Raw genomic sequence first — 22,604 nt, forward strand, 5'->3', positions numbered from 1 at the left:
ACCAGAAGCATGCCTAGAATGACAGCGCAAGCGTGGACGGATAGTGCTCTTTTATTTAGAAATCTGTAATTTAGCGAGTGCACCTCATCCGTCGTGCTGTTAAAGCACAGTGCTTGCGCATGCGCCGAGATCCAATACGATCGGAGAGGGAGGCGTCCTGGTGTAGTTCACGTTCGACGTTCCCTGTTCTGTGCGTGTGACATCACCAGGATCGTTGTTGTCATGTGTATGGTCCTCTTTTTCCAGCGCTTCAGTTGTCGGAAACGATTTTCTTGACAATTACCGATGCAGATGACTCGTGGAACAGTGCTGGTATTACATTATTTCAGCTCTATGAGGGGCGCCTGTCGGCATGCTGTCATAATGACTTTATTTATTTCTCCATTGTAAGCCGGCTGCACTGCTACTAAAATATTACAGGAACCATATCTTATTCGTTTCTGCTCTGTGTGTGTGCTTCTGGTGTCTGTTCACTTCGACTGAGTTTTCAATAGACTTGTGCAAAAGGTTACAATAAACTGTGCGCGCCTTTTCTCTTAGTGACTTCTTCTCAGGTCTCAAACATTTTAAACAGCATTTTAAGGACATCTTCAGGAGCCTGTGATCGATTCCTTTTCGTAGCGTGGGCGTGGCTGCCGGTAGAATCAAAATGTTGACTTGGGTTGTTTCTCAAAGAGGCCGGGACAGTATATGCATCCATGAACTGCTGGGCGCAGGTACCGGCAGCACAGTTAAAATATTTTAGTGCATACCTATTCATTTTCATTTATGGTTTTATTTTAGATTTGTTTTTATTTATTCTCAAACCTTTTACTGTCTGTACACAAGATGCGTCACCTCCATGATCCTAAAATGTGCAGCCATACAGAGGTGGTTTAATAGCACATTGGTGTCTATTATTGAAATAGAGGTGTTACAAGATAATAATATTCATCATCCTGATACGTGCACCCAATTCATCACCACCTACCTGAACTCCCATTGATTTTTTTTCTCAGAACACTGTATTTTTATGATACGTTCTATAAGGACCATAGTACATTGTCTGGTGCTCTACGGATAGTTAGGATGAAGGATTCATCTGCTACAGCCTCCTGCATGACTTGGACACAGCACATGCTCCTACAGATGTGTACCCCTTGTTATGTACTTTTTAGTGTGAGAGTGTAAATTATGACACACCCTTCCCCGTTAACACACAATTGGTGGCTGCCAACCTTACATTCTAGCTAGGCAGGTTTGGGCTAATTGCCAACATTTGCTACAGCTCTCCCATCGGACCCGTCTATGCGTGGCCTTTCACCCTCGAGGTCCAAATATGTCTGTCCCATTCCTTACACCGCCGCCCGCTACACCCTTCATCCCCTAGAAAAGCACATTCAACTTACTATTTTAAAACAGTAAGTACCAGGGCCCTTGTTCTTTTGACTGCTCCTGGATGTGTGCTTCTGATTCTGATCCTCACCCCTCTCCCTAAAGGTTAGCAAGAGCACTTCATTTGAGGGAACAATAGATCGCTTAGCAGTGCCAGTTCACAGAGGCATTTCGTGGCAGGCACTGATTGTCTGTCTGGAAACCACCAGATCAGAAGCATCTGCAATGCAATTGGTTTCGCATTTACGCAAGTTTGAGCTATTGGCATTTTAAATGACAATGCCTTTTATTTATGTTTTGGTTTTAAAAACCTAAATAAAGGGCATTGTCATTTACAATACCAATAGCTCAAAGTAGCGTAAATGCGACATCTATTGCATTGCAAATGCCTGTATTATTTCTTTCTAGCCCCATATGCCATTTTCTACCTCATGACAGCAGGTAGCAACTCTATTATCACCTTCACAGAGCTGTCTGAAAATGTGAGAGGCAATTCGATTTTGCTCAACCACAGGGAGAGCAGATTAGAAAAACTACAAAATATACAGAAATTGACTAGACGGGTTTCTGCTTCAAAATACTGCTGAGGTGTCTTGTTTGAGCATGTACTTCAATTGTAATGTAGGATAAAATGATAAAAAAACACAATTTATGGAAGTTATATTTTTATATTTTGTGCTGCAGGAGTAGCAATTGCATCGCTTCCTAAAATGCATATTTCTTTTCTGTACTTGAGGGCAGTTGCACAATTCGTATTGGAGAATATTAAGAAGGTTCTTGTCATATCAAGTCAAATTTATATTGCTGTGACTTCGAATCATTTTTAAATCAGATATTATAGTCCACCCCTTCGTGACATGCAGCCCTTATTATTTAGCTAAATTGGGGTTTCGCCTAAACCTCGTTCCCATCATCCTCTCAACTGCAGGGACATGAGCAGCAATGAAATGAGCAGCTTTTTTGTCGGTCATTGTTAATGGGAGAAATAGAGTATGCTTATGTGATACATTTTCACTCTGTTGTGCAGGATCCAGATGTATGTTTACAATCTGCTGTTTTTCACCCATGTATGGTCCAAAACACACTATGGTGCCTTTTTTAAACGTTTGTCAATGTGAAACAGTATTTTTTTTACCAAATACAACTCGCTGGTGTTTTGTAGCCTTGTCTAAATGGTATAATTTTAAGTATGAATTAACTCCATGGCTGCTAAGGCTTTTCCCCCCCTGTGCTGAACTTTTCAGATTTACATCATTTCATGACGAGCTGGGCTCGTCATCAGTGTACGAGGAGGCTACACCATGACGAGCCCAGCTCGTCATGAGTGTGGAAGGGGTTAATACAGCCATTTTGTTTTTAGTCCAACATTTAGAGATTGTTGTCGATTTCCTAGTCACTCCTTAATGGTTGTCATATCTCTGACCTCTGGATCAGTTGCTGGGTCATTGTTGCCTTCTGTATTTGGAAAGACATTTTCATATTCATGTTAATCTGGACCTTTATCATGCAGCCAGATTTTGACAACTTAGTTTATGCAAAATTAGAGCTCAGGTTCCTGAGGCTTTCCCATCTGAGATTACAGTATCAATATTTAGACACTTTTGTAAGGAAATTCTATGGAATACAGTGAGTGCCTTTCTCTAAGTTATGTAAGTATTTATTTTGAAAAATAGGAGAGAGATGTACATTTCCCTCCTTTGCTCTAATGAGCATTTGTGATTTTTGAGATTGACACTGTCCACAAAACCAGAGTAGTTGCTTGTCTACAATCGAAATATTTTCAAAGTCTCTCTTTAGCCTAGCAAAGGGCACAGAGATGCCACTATAGCAGCAGATTGTGTGGTATACAACTGCCAGTTAACATTCACAATAATTGGAGCACTGTAAGACCCATAGGATCGCTGAATTAGTGTCTAGTGGATGACTTGAACTTCTCTTGGGTGGGTTATGTGCTTGGTGGCATGAGTTTAGCTTGATAAACCAGATGCAAGAAGGATAATCAGTCCTGCCATTGGAGGGGTATGAAGGAGGGGTGGGTAATACCTCTGTGACAGTGTAGTCAGTAGAACCTGTCTAAATAGGGCTCATTCCATTTCAGATAATTCTTGAACATTTGGTAAATTCGTTGTGTTCTCCATGTTTGATTAAGCATGTCATGAAGTGAATGACTAGTGGCTGGCTTCGTTCATATTTTTATTTTATCAGAGTTCATTGTAGTTGATCTGAGCTATTGTACTTTATTTCAAATTGTTGGTGCTAATGTATTAAGGTTTTGAAGATAATTGCCCTAGAAGGTCTTGTGCAGGTTGTACAATCGTTCAACATCAAGGTAGTGGTTGAGTGTATATGTTAATTCAGTTAATGTATATGCTGGCCACTTGAGTCTGTATCTCTGAAACTGTTGTATGCTCAGTAATATTGCTGTAGTCTAGTCCTAAGAGGACCAGATATCTGTTAAGGTCTATGAAGGGAGCAGGATAAGTACGTTTTCAATAAGGCGAGTTAATAACAATTGATGGGAGCCATGTTCACTTTGCAGGCAGGATTAAATCAGCAATTTAGAGTAACAATTTTCTGATGTGAGTGCACTAGATCATGGACTGACCGTTTTTAGGTCTCGGCCTGCGTAGGCTACGCTTGTGCAGTCTCGCTGGTGAGACATTTTGTTTTACAGTATGGGGGATTGAACCTGCCCCTCTTCTCCATTGGCTGGCTTCCTAAACGGAGGCCAGCCATTGAAGGAGAGGGGCGTCACTCCGTTCAAGCCGGATGTGGTGGTGTGTTTTTTACGTTCTTTCTATTTTCTTTCTCTCCTCTTCCAATTGGCTGGAATTTACATTCCAGCCAATGGACAGAGGAGAGAATGAAAAACACGCCCCCCAGTCCTAAAATTGTCGGGGCTTTTTCGGGAGCCATTTCTGCTGGACCGCCGCCGGAAGAAGTAGAGAAGCTGCCGAGTCCTCCGGTGACTGCTCGCTTTTCTTGCCTCTGTTCCCTGATTGTGTCCGTTTTCTGGCGTCTGCCCCCTCGTTGTTCTTGCTTTCCTGCCCCCTCATTCTTTGTGCTTGCTCTCCTGCCCCCTCGTTCTTTGTGCTTGCTCTCCTGCCCCCTCGTTCTTTGTGCTTGCTCTCCTGCCCCCTCGTTCTTTGTGCTTGCTCTCCTGCCCCCTCGTTCTTTGTGCTTGCTCTCCTGCCCCTTCATTCTTTGTGCTTGCTCTCCTCCCCCCTCGTTCTTTGTGCTTGCTCTCCTGCCCCTTCATTCTTTGTGCTTGCTCTCTTGCCCCCTCGTTGGTTGTGCTTGCTCTCCTGCCCCCTCGTTCTTTGTGCTTGCTCTCCTGCCCCCTCGTTCGTTGTGCTTGCTCTCCTGCCCCTTCATTCTTAGTGCTTGCTCTCCTACCCCCTCGTTGGTTGTGCTTGCTCTCCTGCCCCCTCGTTCTTTGTGCTTGCTCTCCTGCCCCCTCGTTCGTTGTGCTTGCTCTCCTGCCCCCTGGCTGTGCTTGCTCTCCTGTCCCCTGTTTGTGCTTGCTCTCCTTCCCCCTGTTTGTGCTTGCTTTCCTGCCCCTGTTCCCTCGTTGTGAGCGTTTTTTCAGGCCTCTGTTCCCTGTGTGTCTCTGTGTGTGTGTCTGTGTGGCTCTGTGTGTCTGTGTGTGTGTGTGTGTGTGTGTGTGTGTGGCTCTGTGTGTGTGTGGCTCTGTGTGTGCCTGTGGCTCTGTGTGTGTGTGGCTCTGTGTGTGTGGCTCTGTGTGTGTGTGTGGCTCTGTGTGTGTGTGTGTGTGTGTGGCTCGGTATGTGGGGCTCTGTGTGTGGGGCTCTGTGTGTGGGGCTCTGTGTGTGTGTGTGTGGGTGGCTCTGTGTGTGTGTGGGTGGCTCTGTGTGTGTGTGGGTGGCTCTGTGTGTGTGTGGGTGGCTCTGTGTGTGTGTGGGTGGCTGTGTGTGTGGGTGGCTGTGTGTGTGGGTGGCTCTGTGTGGGTGGCTCTATGTGAATGACTCTGTGTGGGTGGCTCTGTATGTGTGTGTGGGTGGCTCTGTGTGTGTGTGGGTGGCTCTGTGTGTGTGTGGGTGGCTCTGTGTGTGTGTGGGTGGCTGTGTGTGTGGGTGGCTGTGTGTGTGTGTGTGGCTCTGTGTGGGTGCAAATGCATTAGGTCTCGCATTTGCGAGCGATTAAGCTATTGGCATTGTAAATTACAATGCCATTTATTTATGTTTTAAAAACAAAAAACATAAATAAAAATAATGTCATGAGCAATGCCAATAGCTCTAACTTTAAGAATGGCGAGACCATTGCATTGTAAATGCTTGTTCCCTCTGTGAGTACAACAAATGCATAGCAAACCTCTCCGATAAGCCTAAACTGCTGACCCACACTACCTCACAAGAGAGCATTTACTGTTATAATTTTTGCCTCAGTAAACCAATTAGGGTTGATGGGTTACAAGTATGGTTACACACTGCGATACCTTAAATCACCAAGAAGCCATCAAAGACAAAGGTCACAAAAATGGAGAAATAAAAAAGAACTTGAAGATGGTGACGACGTACAGAGGGTTCCACAGCGTATGTCTGGCATCACAGGAGAATGGGCATAGCACTAAATGGCCACAGACAACGTCGAGCATAAGAAAAAAAAGAGGACTAACAAAAGTATTTCGGACCCAACGACTAGATGGTGGAATAATGCACAGCATGTGAATCCAGAAAATTCTTCAAGCTGCAAAATTACTCCTGATAAGTAACCATTTTGTAATCTGAAAGGTTGAGTTACGCTTCAACTGCTGTCAATCAACTTTGTCAGAGTCAGTGGCAAAGTTTGTAAAAGCACAATAATATCATACTCTTATTCCTTCATAACGTTTATGCCGAACTGTGCAAGTGCAAATGTATTATCTGTTGTTGATTCCTCTACCTTGAACATTTTTGCATACCTTGCAGATTTTCTGCCTCTTACACACTTTCTTGTGAAAGTCCTCACTAATATTCAGCAGACACAAGGCAACTTTGTTGAACTGATATTGGTATAGGTTTTTAAATTTTATAAAGCATTTAAAAAAGAATAATAGGTACAATCTATGCTTCTCCACAATAGGCATTAGCCAACCAACTTCTTATGTTTACTTAGCTTCCTGATCATCTACGTGTTACGTTGTGTCAACAGGTGGTAGCAGTTGTTCATTTTCTCTAACAAACGGATGGATTGTCCTCAGCTGCATGTGAAATAGCGCTTAGACAGACAGGTAATTTCCTTCTGAGAAATAGGTATTAGGCAAAGCAAAGGTGCTAGGGTAGATGGGGGAAAAAAGGGCTCCGGTCAAACATCTCCAAGTCCATTGAAAGCCCAGTCACTGCCAATTTACTTTTCACTGCTAATTTCCTGCTGATCAGAATATTCAGATTTTGGTCAGAGTAAGACTATGTTGAGGCTAATAGCGCTTAATCTCTTCTGAACTCTTAGATTTCATTTGATTACTACTGGCAAATAAGGATGTTCAGTGTTGCAAAAGGTTCTACTTTGCAATTTAGCATTTTCAGTTCTTTTTCATTCTTCGCATTCCTGCCAATCCAAGACTTTTCTAGAAAATCAAGGATAGCCCTTGACTCTCTGTCAATGTAGTGACCTGAGCTTGACATCGTCCAGTTGGTTTGCTACATCTTCAGGTGAAGCACATGCACTATTACCCTTAAGGAAATATCTGTCAATAAAGAGTCTTACATTCATCTGTACGATCGCTCAACTTTAACCTGGTTCTTCAATAACAAGCTGTGACTCACTCGGGCTTTGTTTGGCGAAACTGAACGTCCAAGCAGAGCGCAGTGGAAACTAGTTAAGATTCTGTCAGTGGGACTGAGTAAGAGCATTAGTCTTTTGCTTGCTTGGTTGATAAAGTGATGACATCCTAGAGACATTTGTAAGAATAGTGTGTATGTTAACTGCTTCAAGGCATAAAAAGCGGCCATAGGGACTTAATAGAACTGGAAAGGCCTATTCTTCTCCATTGCCTGCAAGGTAATCAAATTGTATCTGATGAGACTGAAACTCAAATTTCCTCTGGTTAGATGACGTGCAGTGTCCAAAAATTTCAAACTCTTTGAGTCCATGCTTCCTTAAGGTATGAATTTCCTCCCCTAGAAGTCTTCCTTCCATGTGAAAATGCCTTTAGGCAGATGCAGAAGTAGGCTTCAGGTCATATGACTGAGGTCATTGCCTTCTAATGGACATAGTTTGGAGAACTTGTCACACTTTTGTTTGAAAAAAAGGAGATTTTACTTCAACTTTTTACTTGCAATGGGCAGGACTGCCTTAGATGCAAACTTTTACAAGTATTTGCAAAATCTGTACACCTAGGTTTAATATGCTAAAGAATGTCGCTTTAGCACATTAGTGCGAGGCTTACAGGAGGGAGCCAGCAGATCAATATCTATATGTCTATAGTTGCAAAGTAGATCCTCATGCAGTTCAGTGCCATACCTCAAGTGGAGGCGGAAGAATGCATCGTAACAGTCAGTAGCAGTAGGTGAGAGATGAATTCTCGACTGGGCTGAGCCAAGACAGAGTCTGGAGCCAATAGATGAAGGTGGCTGGCTGAAGAATGACCATGTTTGAAAAGGGTGTATCCAAATCCCACTCAATATGTCCAGTTAGTAGTCAATCTGTTTGACAACTGTGCTGTCAACACACAGACTTTACAAGGTTGGAAAAGATGCTGTGTTGGAGTGATACATTTTGATATCGTTCTTAGCTTCTCAGCTATAGGTTTCTCCCACCGTATTTGGATAAATTATTTTTTACAAAAATAGTGGTGAATGTTTATACCTGGAACTACGCAGTATTAGCAAGCAGTTGCCTCCGACAGCACTAAGGTTTACATAACCTCACTCCTGACAATCGACCCTTGACTCTACATCTATAGTTGTTCCTGGTGTTGCATTTCGTTTTATTTTTTGTATTTGTTTGTGCCTTCATTACGCATCTGTAATAAATGTTTCTTTTTTATTAACTTTGTAAAACTTAAAATATTTTCTTTTTTAGAGGCCAACAACCATGGCAACATGAGACAAGTTGGAACAAACTTCATCCGGTAGCAATATCCCAAGGTGTAAGTTATGTGCTATTGTTGCATTTAAATATCTCATCTATTCTGTGCAAACCAAGGAGCTATACATTATTGTAAATTCCTTTCCCCCTCTTTCAATAGGGCTATGTTGATGAGCACAGCGGAGTGCTTGAACCACACACAAATCTTAATGAACCTGGTCATCATTTTGGACACCATCGGGATATTGAAAAGAATAGCAATGGCTGGAGTGACCACCAGAGTGAAGATGAAGAGGGCTCAGTTTATGATATTAATTATAGCTACCCCAGAAGGCGTTCCAAAGATGACCCTGAAGAAAATGCATATGATGCCGTACATGACTTCAAGGCAGAAGATACCTATCAACAAAGTGCAATATTTCATCTCCCTGAAGACTTTCAACCCTACACAAACGGCCTTCGAGATGAGTTTATAAAGCCACAGGATGAATTGTCAACTTTTCCTGATATTCGGAGGGAAAATCTTCAGGTATTTCATTGTGATTTTAATTTTATCTCTTCTTACACTTTATCAAAAATTGCAGTTGTTCCCAAAAATAAATAGTTTTTCTTCACTATAGTCTTCATTATTATAAAAGATTACTGTACCAGGCATGTCTTTCTTGGATTATCTTTAACAGTGATATCCTTTTAAATAGCAGTGCTGAAGGGATAGAATTTGCACTTTTGTTGTATGCCTGGGGAGCACTTAGGGGGCTATATCTAATGGACACAACAATCTTTCTTAGGTTAAAGACCACACTTTTACATCTCCAGTAGTTAGCAGGGTACTCCCATTACTATTGCATACAGACCTGGAAAAACTTTCCCAACATCCATTGTCTGTATAATACCACCAAGTATGGAGTCTTGCCTCTCGCCAGGTACAGTTTTTCAAACTGGTCTGTTACGACATGTTGTATGTGCTCCAATTAACTATTCCAATGTGTGCATATTGAGTGCTTGCTTTGGTTCTCTAAATGGTTGCCTGTAATTATCTCCTTTCCAATGTATTAACTCCTAGTCTCCAGGTGTATTTTGAGTGATTAGACCAGCAGTAGTCCTATTTGGAAGGGTGCTCTTATTGGAGCTTTGTTGTTACTATAATGTGGGGTTCTGTTCTGGGTGTTATGCATTATTGTATCCTCCAGAGAGGGTTTGATGTGTAGTGTGATGCATAATTCTTGGTGTGGCAAATTGCTTGTCGGAAGACATTTAGATAGGAACAGGACCAGCGGATTTGCATTGTGTCACCTCCTGGGCTGGCTGTAGTGCACGCACAAGAAGTAGGGGCGATTGTGCTCTGTTTAATTTAAATGAGGGCCAATAGCATTCATGGAGAGTTTTGGAAAAAACGTCATTTTAAAATTGCCTCTCATATTCCTTTATTATGGGTATCTGACAGGGACATCTAGACGCAGATTCCTTATCTATGAATCCTCCCCATTCGCCAGACTGAATCAGGACTTTTTTTCAGCAGTACCTCTGGGCGTTGATAGAGGGTGCCAAGCAACTGTAGCATTGTTGTCTCCTGAGTGTGATGTCAATGGAGTCCATCTACACCCTCCCCCGACGCCAGTTCTAAATTTTTTGCACTAACTATGCAGATCTGCACTGTAGTTCCTCTGGACTTTTTTCGGCATACTTGATGTTTTTCGTCAACGGAGCACTGTGCCTTCTTCAATCCTTTTTTAATGTCATCAGGGTTCAAGCCTTGCGAGTTCTGCGGGCGACAAATGTCTGTCACAGACCCTCACTCTGTTTGCATGTGGTGCCTGAGGGAACACCATGGCTGACCAGAGCGACTCTTGTTGTAAGCTCCGACCAAAGGCGCAAAGAGAATGTCGCATGAAGCTCCTTGAGGCACGGATGTTAGTCTTCTAGTCATCCTTGATCCCCTATGCACACTACAGACCAAACACGCGCCCAATATAGGAACTGTTTCTGCTGGCGCCATTCTCCTCGGAGTCTCTGAGTACGCAGCTGCGACTCCCGCCTTTGTCGCCTACCGCTGGTCCCTACTCTTCTGTTGAAGTATTGGGGCATGAGTCCGGACCACGCCTCCCCACCTATTGTGGGGCCAAGGTGTCTGACCCAGATGAGAAAATTATAAATCTCTTAATTCTATTTCATTTTGTTTTTGGGTCCGCACCTTTCACTGGAGCAGTCTTGGGGCCCACGGAGGTGCATGAGGTCATGCCTGTGTCCCCGCCAGTGGGTTCTCCCTCGGCTCAGGTTTGCTTCCTGTTTCTGATACTATAGAAACACCGGTGCTCAGCCCTTTGAGGCTACCACCTTCGGCTCCTGCTTCTGATCTGCGGACTGCCAGCGCCGATGGCGGTGTCGTTTATACTGATCGACACTCTTTCCGATGTTGAGGCGTCATCTCAACATCAACTCTCTATCTGCTCTCTGGATCCCTTCCTCCGGTTTATCCTTCTGAGGACCATAGTTGAGGAGGTACTATGGAATATGCGTGGGGGGGTCCTCATCCCATTTCGGACACAGTTCCACTCCCTATGCAGTCTAGCTAGTAACTTGAGTTGGTCGACTCCAGTGGCGTAGAATCTTCTCCAGCTTCATGTCTTCTCCTGGTTTGGCTACGGAGGCGAATCGAGTTTCAGTTGTACTGGATTTACAACCTCTTCTGTAGAATTGTCAAGCATTCTACATCTTGACCAGTCTACCGGGAAGCCTGTCCTTCCTTATAGTGAAGGTCTTTTTGATAAACCTGTTGGGTGTTTGGGCTAAACCTGAAACAGGACTCCTGAGGAACATTTTAATTCTCACAGGCATCGCTCTGCCCTGGACAATCCGTCCTGTCTCTTTAGGCATCCATCTAATCAGATTTTTGTAGTACAGGCTGCTTTAGCCACCCAAAATATTGATTTCATGCCTCTTGTCCCTCAGGAAAGAAAGGCCAGAAACTTGACGCTTGTGGTAGGCGTATTTCCTCTTCTACTAGCTTTGTCTGGTTATCTCTCTGCATGTCTTGTGCCCTCGCCTACTTCTCTCATGCCTTGTGGGACTCAGTTGAGCGCTTCTTCCCCTCCCTTCCGGAGGAAGCCCGTAAAACTCTTGTTCCATTGGTACGAGATGGAAAGCAAGCTGCCAAACTTAGCATCCACTTTGGTATGGATACCACTGATTCTATTGGTTGAGCTAAGGCCTCTTCTGTTGCTCTAAATCTGCGTGCATGGTTGCGTACTTCCAGATTTTTGGATGCTGTACAAACTACTTTGATTGACCTGCCCTTTGATGGCACTTCAGTTTTTGGCACGCATGCAGCGGTTCAGAGATAGTCATGGTAGTGCTGAATCTTAACTCTGTTGTTGTACTAGGTTTGTCTGAGTACTTTTCTCCTTTCCAGGGTTACACCCAGTGTGGTGGTCCTGCTTGCTGCAGGTGATTTTCTTCTAATTTAAGCTGGCAGTAGTTACCAGCCACTTTCTTTGCAGCCTCGTGAGAGCCTGTTACAGCGTCTTTTGGCCGCTTGATTTATTTCCACCCGAGTTATAGGTCGGGTATCCTGTAATGTTGTGTGGATGCACTATAGCCTTGATCCCTGTTTTTCGGGGACCTTATTTTGTATGCCTAGGGCATTTTGTGAGCTACCTATACACTTATAGGTACTTGGACATCATCTTTATCTTCTCCATATGGGCGATAATGGTACCACAGGGCAGGCAGACTCTTGACCTGGGTACCATTTTCTTGTGTAAGCACTTTTTGTACTTTTTCATGCCTCTAATACTGTTAATCTTCAAGCCGTTTGTTGTTCTTTGTATCTGTTTTAACCCCTTAGGTGTTCTTACCTACCTAATTTGGTTACAGCCACTGCTGTTGCTTCCTGTGAGGAGGTTTTATAGATATTCGTTATTGCACCCATACAGTAGCTGTTGTGTCTGCGGTTCTTCTTAGTTCTGTTCCCCTAGGATGCTAGTCCCTTTGGTTGTTTGGATCCATTTCTTGGTATCCTTTCTCAGCAGGCTAGGTCTCCCTTTCTTTCCTGTATCTCCCCTCTTTCTCATAAGTGGAGATACTGATCTCTCCCTTACAGCTCTGTATGCCACTCCTGCATTTCGTGGCATCATTTTTCTGTGTAGGGGACCCTTATCTCTTTTTTCCCTCCTTCCTGTGGGAGAGAATCAGTTTACCCCCGTTTATGGTGGGGGTATTTCATTACTTATTGTTTGAGCATATCCTATCTTCAGTCCAACTACGTATTTCTGCTGCTTCTGCACTGCCTCCAATGTTGGGGGCATTTTTCCCCTTCCTGTAGTTACTTTTCCTCATACTTCCAGTTTTTGTGTAGAGCTTTGAGTAGGTTTATTACCTGTTTCTCAAGTTTCCATGGAGCATTGTTTAGGTTTCTTAACTGTTTCTCAAGCCTCCATGGTTTGAAGAATATGTGATTGTAAACATCGACTATGTGTTCACCCTTCCTCAGTCAGTGGCGTTGGCTTTTGGACGGTTGCCCCTGTTTTCCTGTGGTAGCCACTACTCTTATGTGGCTTTGTGTTGCTGTTTTCAGAATTGTCTGTCTCCACCTCAGTTACTGTCGTAACTTCTTCTTTATGATGGTAAGGTTTATTATCTCTGTCGTTACTTTTTGTTATATCCGTTCTTAGAGTATCCTTGGTTCCTCCAATTCTCGTCCTCCTTCTCAATTCCGGAGGACGTGGGTTACTTTTTGGTGGAGCTGATATACTCTTGCTTACCTTGTATGACTTTTGTGTCTATGGGAATTTCTATGTTTTTATATACATATGTATGCTTACATACATTAATCTTGGGTATATACATGCAGATTCATATACAACCAATCTTTTGAATGGCTCTCTTGTAGACTTTTTTTACTTCAAGGGTATATGTGTATGTGTTTTGTACATATGATCGTCTGGCCTTCTATATGGTGTACATCACTGCATTTCACATAGCAATGGTTACAGGGGATATAATTTACTAGTCCCCCTGCTGATATAAATTCTCTCTGAGATTAATCTATTGCTGTTCCTGTTTCTGGGGGACCTCTGTACAGCAGCTTCACCATTTCTATTTAATCGGACCCTAAACCCATCCTTTGCATTACTCAGAATAGGTAGCCCCACTCCACTCTTGCAAAGGCCTTTTTGTGACAAGGGAGTAGGCGACAATGGCATTGACTTTGTGTCCACAATTTCTTGTTCTGTAATTTCCTTGTTGACTTCTTCCCCGAGTTCTGCGGGTAGTCGAAGTAGAAGTAATTGTGCCATAAATTCTGTCTCCCACCATTGTGGGCCCCATTGCTTCTGCGGTGTGCAGGTTTGCGTAGAAGGATGCCAATTATTTTATAATTGCTAGTGGGTTGATGAGTGAGGTACTTTTGAAATCAAATATTGCTGGGATAGCGGATTTCGCTCTTCTGTTTCATTTGCATTGCCAGCATTCTCTCCACGTTTTTCCTGCTTGTATTGCTTCCCCTTGATTCTGTGTAGAGCCTTTTCTGGCATAGATGAGAATGTGTTGAGTTGATATTTTTTTTCTGTGTTGGTTCCTAGAGTTTTTCAAAGGTTATCATCATGATACCTCTGGAGCAGAGTGTTTTCCAATTTTTCGTTTTACGCATTTGTTTCTGACGGGACACTCTTTCATCTTTATACCTCATATGTAGCTTTTCGCTGCTGCCTATAGAGTTTGGGGCAAGGCAACAGATTGTTTATTTAACTCCATGTATTTCTGTAAATGATAGCTTATTTTTTTCTTTACTTCATGTTGTAGAAATTGCAGTGTGTTCATTCTCCATGTTCTGATTTTAGAGATAAGGTGCAGATTGATTAATAATTTAAATTAGGGTATGGTCTGATATGCCTTTTACCATTATCCTACATCCATATGTGTTGAGTATAGCGTTGTTCACTATATACTAGTTTATTCTAGTTTCCACCCCGTTGGGCATGACAAGAATTTGTATTCACTACCTTTTGGCTGATGCAGGTGCGGAGGGTCTCTCAACCCATGGTCCGACATTAAGCCCTGAAATAGGCTCTAATCGTTATTGTTGCCAATATCCAAGCGACCTGTATCTATAAATATACTTATATAAAAGTCCAAATTAATTAACATTAGTTCCTTTGTGGTGCTATTTTATTTTCCTGCCACCATTATTTTCTATAGGAATGTGTTGCTTTGCCAGTGGTTAGTTAGCCATGTGTGGTGCTTGAGGTACTGGAGTACATTTACATCTGTGATGACACCTTTAACGCTGCCTTAACTTTAGAAGTGTAGTTTGTGACCAGCAATGCTCTCATTCTTTTGTATTAGCATTTCCCTTCCTGAAGCCATCTCATTTAGCACCAGATATCCCCCCTTTTTCCTCCACATTCTCTGGTACCTCCAACATTTACTACTAAAAAGTACACCTACATCTGCAGAGATCACAGTCACCATGGCAGACATATCTACACAGAAAATATATAGAAAGGCAGAGATCTCTGGCTGTAAGTTTGAGAACTGCATGTTGTAGTATGTGAGTTGTACTGATATATATATATATATTTTACCTACTGGCGGTCGCCAGTAGGTAGTTATAGTTAGGATCTACTTTCCATAGGAAATCCGCAACATTCTATTGGGAATAACTTTGGCGCCGGTAGACGAATCTTCGCGAATTTCTCAAAGTTCGTGGCCCGCTCCGCTCCTTCCCTGAAAATGTGGGGGGGATTCGTCAAGCGGGGGCCGAGATAAAAGGGGGGTCCCAAAACGGGTTTTCTCCATGTTAATTTTCATAGGGCGGTCGAACTCACTTTTAGCCCGAACGGCTGAATGGATTTCCACCAAACTTGGCAAAATTGTAGGGACTGGTACCCCGATGTGCCTTTGCTATGTCTCAAGATATATGCTCCAGTGGTTTTTACGAAAATTAACTTTGAAAAAATATATATTGGGCTACTTTGGGCTATATATATGTTAGAGCCCAAATGTAGCCCAATGTAGCCCAAAGATGGCCACCAGAGACAAAAAAAAACAAATGTAGCCCAAATATCAGCCAAATGTAGCCCAACTATAGCCCAATGACAGAATGTCCCAGAGTGTTCTAAAGAACAACTAGAACGCTAACAGTCTTACTTATGACAAAAGTATGGCACACCTGAAGTCATCTTGATTGGAATAAAGTGGTAACACTTAATACATTTAATTTGAAAAGGAACAAAATGAGGGGTTTCATTTTGCCATAGAAATTATATATCTATATATATATATATATATATCTATATCTATATCCACACGTTGCAGGAATCCCAATTGAAGGCTGCCACAAGAGGTTAAAATAAAACAGTCTGTTTTAATGGGCTTGCATGGCAGCTATTCACAACATCAGGAAACTTCTATGCTTTAATCCTCGCCAAACGCGTTTCAAGAGCCTCCAGCTCTCTTCATCAGTGGCATGTGAAGAAATGATAGCAGCGCCTCAGTTAATTAGTCACCTGCTTCCAGGAGGGGGGCGTGGCCGACACCACGACCTTCTGGAGTTTGTAGTTTCTTTACGGTGTCCCATGTGGGTGCGCTGTTTTCTTCTGTGAAAAAGTTTATTTCCCAAGTGGGCTGGAGTTCCCCAATGTCCGATTGCTGCCCTGCTTTGTAGCAACACCATGGGCCCAAGCGGGTGACTCCCTGTAAAGCTGCCAGCTCGGAACCTCTTCCTTAGAGAAAGACTCCCTCTGGAGTCTACTCAGGACCCCCAGCTGTGGTGGTGGGCTGCCTTCGCGACCGGGAAGCAGCCGCTTTTAAATCCACACGTTGCAGGAATCCCAATTGAAGGCTGCCACAAGAGGTTAAAATAAACAGTCGGTTTTAATGGGCTTGCATGGCAGCTATTCACAACATCAGGAAACTTCTATGGTTTAATCCTCGCCAAACGCGTTTCAAGAGCCTCCAGCTCTCTTCATCAGTGGCATGTGAAGAAAGGATAGCAGCGCCTCAGTCACCTGCTTCCAGGAGGGGGGCGTGGCCGACACCACGACCTTCTGGAGTTTGTAGTTTCTTTACGGTGTCCCATGTGCAAGCCCATTAAAACCGACTGTTTATTTTAACCTCTTGTGGCAGCCTTCAATTGGGATTCCTGCAACGTGTGGATTTAAAAGCGGCTGCTTCCCGGTCGCGAAGGCAGCCCACCACCACAGCTAGGGGTCCTGAGTAGACTCCAGAGGGAGTCTTTCTCTAAGGAAGAGGTTCCGAGCTGGCAGCTTTACAGGGAGCCACCCGCTTGGGCCCATGGTGTTGCTACAAAGCAGGGCAGCAATCGGACATTGGGGAACTCCAGCCCACTTGGGAAATAAACTTTTTCACAGAAGAAAACAGCGCACCCACATGGGACACCGTAAAGAAACTACAAACTCCAGAAGGTCGTGGTGTCGGCCACGCCCCCCTCCTGGAAGCAGGTGACTAATTAACTGAGGCGCTGCTATCATTTCTTCACATGCCACTGATGAAGAGAGCTGGAGGCTCTTGAAACACGTTTGGCGAGGATTAAAGCATAGAAGTTTCCTGATGTTGTGAATAGCTGCCATGCAAGCCCATTAAAACCGACTGTTTATTTTAACCTCTTGTGGCAGCCTTCAATTGGGATTCCTGCAACGTGTGGATTTAAAAGCGGCTGCTTCCCGGTTGCGAAGGCAGCTCACCACCACAGCTGGGGGTCCTGAGTAGACTCCAGAGGGAGTCTTTCTCTAAGGAAGAGGTTCCAAGCTGGCAGCTTTACAGGGAGTCACCCGCTTGGGCCCATGGTGTTGCTACAAAGCAGGGCAGCAATCGGACTTGGGGAACTCCAGCCCACTTGGGAAATAAACTTTTTCACAGAAGAAAACAGCGCACCCACATGTCACACCGTAAAGAAACTACAAACTCCAGAAGGTCGTGGTGTCGGCCACGCCCCCCTCCTGGAAGCAGGTGACTAATTAACTGAGGCGCTGCTATCATTTCTTCACATGCCACTGATGAAGAGAGCTGGAGGCTCTTGAAACGCGTTTGGCGAGGATTAAAGCATAGAAGTTTCCTGATGTTGTGAATAGCTGCCATGCAAGCCCATTAAAACCGACTGTTTATTTTAACCTCTTGTGGCAGCCTTCAATTGGGATTCCTGCAACGTGTGGATATATATATATATATTACCTACTGGCGGTCGCCAGTAGGTATATATCGTTAGGATTTTTTTCCTATGGGATTTCTGAAAATTCTATGTCGAATAACTTTGGCGTTTGTGGACGGAATTGGCTGAAATTTTCAGGAAAATGGCACATTTTGTTTCTGAGCAGCCCCTGAAAATTTGGGGGGGTTTTGTCAAGGGGGGGGGGGGGCGAGAAAAAAGGGGGGTCCCAAAACACGTTTTTCCCATTCATTTTTCCATAGGGCGGTTGGAATCACTTTTAGCTCGAACGGCTGAATGGATTTACATGAAACTTGGCAAAATTGTAGATTTGGTCTGCCCGACGTGCCTTTGCTATGTCTCAATATATGTGCTCCAGTGGATTTTGAGAAATTAACGTTTTAAAAAACAGATATATCTGTGACAGCGTCCCCCGGTTAGTGCCCCGGTTCGCGTACCTGACGCGTAACGGAACTTCGCGAGGAGAAGCGGATTGGCTCCCCGGTGACTGTCAACATTCTAAACAGTTCGGAGCGGCCGCCATCTTGTGTCTCGGTAGGATCGAGATACAAGAGGTGGAAAAAACAAAGTGGGAAATGAGCATAAGGGGGCAGAGTACATCCTCCCTGACCCCCTAGGTTTGATGAGGGGGCTTTAAAAGGGCCCCGTGGGTCAAAAAAAAAAAAGAATTATTATCGTTTTTCTGCGGCGGGAGCGCTCGGTACGCGCACCGGGAAGCGGTCTGGGAAGCGTAATATTGGGAAAATGGGATGAAAGAATTTTCAAATATTGTATGTTTATTGATTGTTCTTTTTTTAATTTTTTTTTTATTTTTTTTATTTAAGTACCAAGATGTAGGTACCAATGCAGAGTCTAAAGATAAAAATACACCGTTTTCTTTGTAAATATCTTGCATGTTGTTTCAGAAGTTATTGTGGTATATGGAATTCATAGCGTAGTCTGTCAGGAAAGCAGAAACACCATGGAGGCAGGAGATGATAAAGAGATGTTAAATACACTTTGGAGATAATATAGTGGAAGAAAGGAAGTAAATATGAGCAAACTTACTATGTAACACAAAAAAGTTGCACAGTATATTTAAAGTCTGATTTTACATTATCAATTTGCTACTAGTTTACAAAATACATATAAAAATGAATAATGTCTCAAACAATTTTTGAATTATTAAATAAAAATGTATTTTTCTGATTCGTTTTCAAAATTAAAAAGAACTTCTAATAATTCATTGTCAGATTTTTTTTCATTTTCAATTAGGAAATCTACTGATTCCACACATTGCAGAAGTTCAAAGTCCCGAGATTCATCATAGAATTCAGAGTCAATTTCTGTATCTGTGTTGCTTCTTGCAACAATTTCCAAGTTAGTTTTGTTCTCTCCTTCTATTTTTGTGCTGTAAAACGAATTTTTAAAAAATATATCGGTACAGATAGGGCACTGTTGGGTTTAAGTACAGACAGGTAGTTTGTTTTTTTAAACAGTGATTTTATCTTTGGGCAGTGTATGGTATCAGACTGGAAGTAGAAATATAAAAAAATGTATGTGATAAAGCCTAAGTTAATTCTTAATTATACAAGACAAGCCTAACTCCATCCATAACTAAAACAGAGAAGTCTATCTTATTCTATGACTATTACAGAGGGATAGTATATAACTATCAGAAAATGTTTTCCTAATTAACTTAAAGTGCAGAACATACTTCAGTTTTTAAAATATCATCTTACCAATCAAAAAGAAGTTTAAGTTCTCAGTTGAAATGCACTTGATATGTACTTCAGGAAGTAGTAGTCAAAATGGCTGTGTTTCTCTCTCTTTCTTTATATATATTCAGGTACATAACCAATCAAATGTCATAAAATAATAGAAGATATTGAAAGTAGCATTTTGATTGGTTGTCAATTCTAACACTTCATAAGTGTTTTTGTTAGGTAATTTACATTAGGATATTTAGTCAGGCTTACAGCATAATTTTCTCAATGGAATTCCATCAAATTTGGGTAAATGGTAGGGACTGCTATGTAGTAGGCCCTATTCTATATTTGATGAAAGTGTCTGTAGTAGTTTTTCTGTAAATTACTTTCCCACCTTTTTTTATCGAGCGCTTACCGGTGCGCTCCCCGGTACGCGAACCGGCAGCGTTACGGGAGTCCTCCATTTTGTGTATTGGTAGAATTGAGATATAAGATGGAGGACAAACAATGTACGGAATGGGTAGAAGGGGGCACGGTAGACACTTTGTGACCCTCTAGGTTTTCTCAGGGGGGATTAGGACGCTGATATATGCAAAAATAAAAAAATTACATTTTTGAAAATTTCGCGGGGGGAGCGCCCGGTACGCGCACCGGTAAGCTAACCGGGGAGCGTACTTTGGTGAAGAAAAAAAAATTAGAAAAAGATAAACGTTTTGAATGATCAGAGGTAGGGTAGCTCTGAAAAGAGCTATTGTGTTCTGTGGCTAATTTAGGTACCTACAAGTAGGTTCCAATGCACACTTATAAATAAAGGACGAATATTCTATTCCCTTCATCGGAGAAGTGCACACCATCTCTTCTGTAGATGTGTTGAATGTTGGAACGCAAGTTATTGTTGTATATTAAACCCATTCCATAGTCTCTCATGTAAGCAGAAACAGATTTATTCACATGTTTCTGTGCTTTCTCAAATTGTGGAAAAAATTGATTTGACTACTTACATTTTTGTCTTTGACATATATTGGAATATTGGAATATACCAAGGCAGTTTGGGGAAAAAGTGTCATTTTAAAGAAGAATACATTTTACAGCTTTTGATATTTGCTATTAAAAAACCATTGAAATTCACTGACAGACCACAGGACCAGATGTCTGGTTTCTTTTTTATTTGCTCAAGTTCGTGAGAGAGTGCATAACGCGTTTCGGGCTACTAGAGCCCTTGTTCACATGCAACCATTGTTTGTACATTTTTTATTTTTATAGTGCTTATTTCTCCCAATCACCTCCTTCCCCTCCATATATCACGTGATCATGGAAATAAGAGATATTCAAAATAGAAGTGCTTATATGTCCGTATAAATACATAGGAACATAAAAATAGAGTCACATGTGTATACAAGTTTAAATCAGAAGTCTCCGGATAAATCCATCAAATACTTGTATCTAGAGGGGGGCAAGAAAAAAAGGGGGGGTGAGTTATAGAAAATCCTTCTTTAAATAGTTAGAATATTTATATATTGATCAACAAGACCCGAATAATAAATGGGTAAGATCTTATAGTGCTATTTTTAAAGTACAAACAGTGCATGTCCAAAAAAGTGCAAAAGACCAATTGTGACCAATATTTTGTCCAGAGGAAGAAAAAGTGCCAATGTGCATGAAAAACCAGCTTGTAAACAATTTGCCTCATCATAATATTTTCGATAATTGGGTTAAGTACCACATTTTGCTTAAATTAAAAACCATGATAAAAGCATTTGATAATCCAAGCAAGCATAATCATAAATAGATAAAGATGATAAAAACACCCTGTGTATAAAAATTGTGTAAAAATACAGAATAAATATAGGTAATACATTACATATATTTACAGATAGGGAATGACCCAAGAGAATTCCATAATTTCCGACTAACAGGGAACCTGACTAGACGGAATGAAGATGTAATAATTATTTGGAAAAACTGTTTTTATAAATGAAAAAAGCTAAAGCAACCTCCAGGCAACAGGGAACCTGACTACCTGGGAGCATAAGTCAGTGACTAACAATCAGACCAAAAGGAGAAAATCATTATAGAAGTACATAGGGATTTTAAAGGAAAGTGTGCAGATCCTCTGTATTATTAAGGCCATTCGGACGTTTACTGTCGAATTCCAATATCATATTTGATTCCAACTGCCTTAATTTTAAATCCCTATTACCACCTCTTCGTAATTTTGGTATTGCCCCCACAACATAATAAGATAGACAATTTACATCCCAATTATGTATAGACTCGAAGTGGCGTGCCACTGGATAACTAGAGTCATTATGTAAAATTGCCCGCAAATGTTGCAGGATCCTGACGTGCACTTGTTTGCTAGTACTGCCGATGTAATTGAGGCCACAAGTGCACGTCAGGACATATACCGCAAATTCAGTTTTGCACGTATATTGACCTACAATCGGGATTGCGGTCTCACTGAATGGGGTAAAGTAGTGGGTCTTATTAGTACCAAATTTACAGGCCCTGCAAGTGGAGCATTTGCGAAATCCACCTGCTGTCTGCATCCAATTCGCTTTTTGCTTAAGTTCTGGACTTGGCTGGTCCAGAACGGCTCCCATATTGCGTGCCCTGCGGAAGGTTATCGTGGGTTTAGAGGGTAGCAGTGCACCTAAAACCGAATCTGTCATTATAATGGGCCAATTTTTGGTAATGATCTTCCTGATTGTACTCTCCTGGTCACTAAATGCTGTAATGAACCTGGGGCATGTCTCATTGTTGTCTCTTTTAGAAGAAGAATCTTCTATGACATAATCGACCGGGAGTAGGCTATCTCGAGTTCTCAAACTTGCTTTTTTCAAAGCCTGGTCAAAGATCTTCTTAGAGTAGCCTCGTTCCCTTAATCGAGTTTGTAAGTCCCTCACACAGTTTGTAAAATCTTCATTGGTACTACAGATCCTTTTCAATCGAAGGATCTCTCCATAAGGGATGCTATGGATGGTTTGCTTGGGATGAAGACTAGATGCGTGTAGGGTGGTATTCCCTGCGGTTGGTTTCCTAAATAGTGCCGTTTGAATTTTGTTGTCATTATCAATATACACTTTAACATCTAGGAACTCAACCTCCTTCTTACTGATGTGGGATGTAAATTTAAGGTTCAAATGATTGACATCGATGTCATTAACAAAGGCAATAGCCTCCTCGATTTCATCCTGCCACACAATAAATACATCATCAATGTATCTGAGGAATTTGATTATTTTTTCATTCACCCATGTTTTGTGTATCCTGTTGAGGACCTGCTCCTCCCACCAGCCCACTTGTAAACACGCGTAGCTGGGTGAGAA

At 42.2% G+C, this 22,604-nt stretch overlaps 1 protein-coding gene across 1 annotated transcript in view; it reads left to right on the forward strand.

Moving 5' to 3' along the window:
* Positions 1-22,604, forward strand: part of CEP152 (centrosomal protein 152) — an 804,909-nt gene that overhangs the window by 139,457 nt on the left and 642,848 nt on the right. The window contains exons 4-5 of the mRNA XM_086958276.1: positions 8,398-8,464; positions 8,564-8,932. Coding sequence (XP_086814402.1) covers positions 8,398-8,464; positions 8,564-8,932 — 436 coding nt within the window. The remainder of the gene's footprint in view (positions 1-8,397; positions 8,465-8,563; positions 8,933-22,604) is intronic.

Source organism: Lissotriton vulgaris, chromosome 2_1 (assembly GCF_964263255.1).
Source record: "Lissotriton vulgaris chromosome 2_1, aLisVul1.2, whole genome shotgun sequence".
NCBI classification, from domain to species: domain Eukaryota; kingdom Metazoa; phylum Chordata; class Amphibia; order Caudata; family Salamandridae; genus Lissotriton; species Lissotriton vulgaris.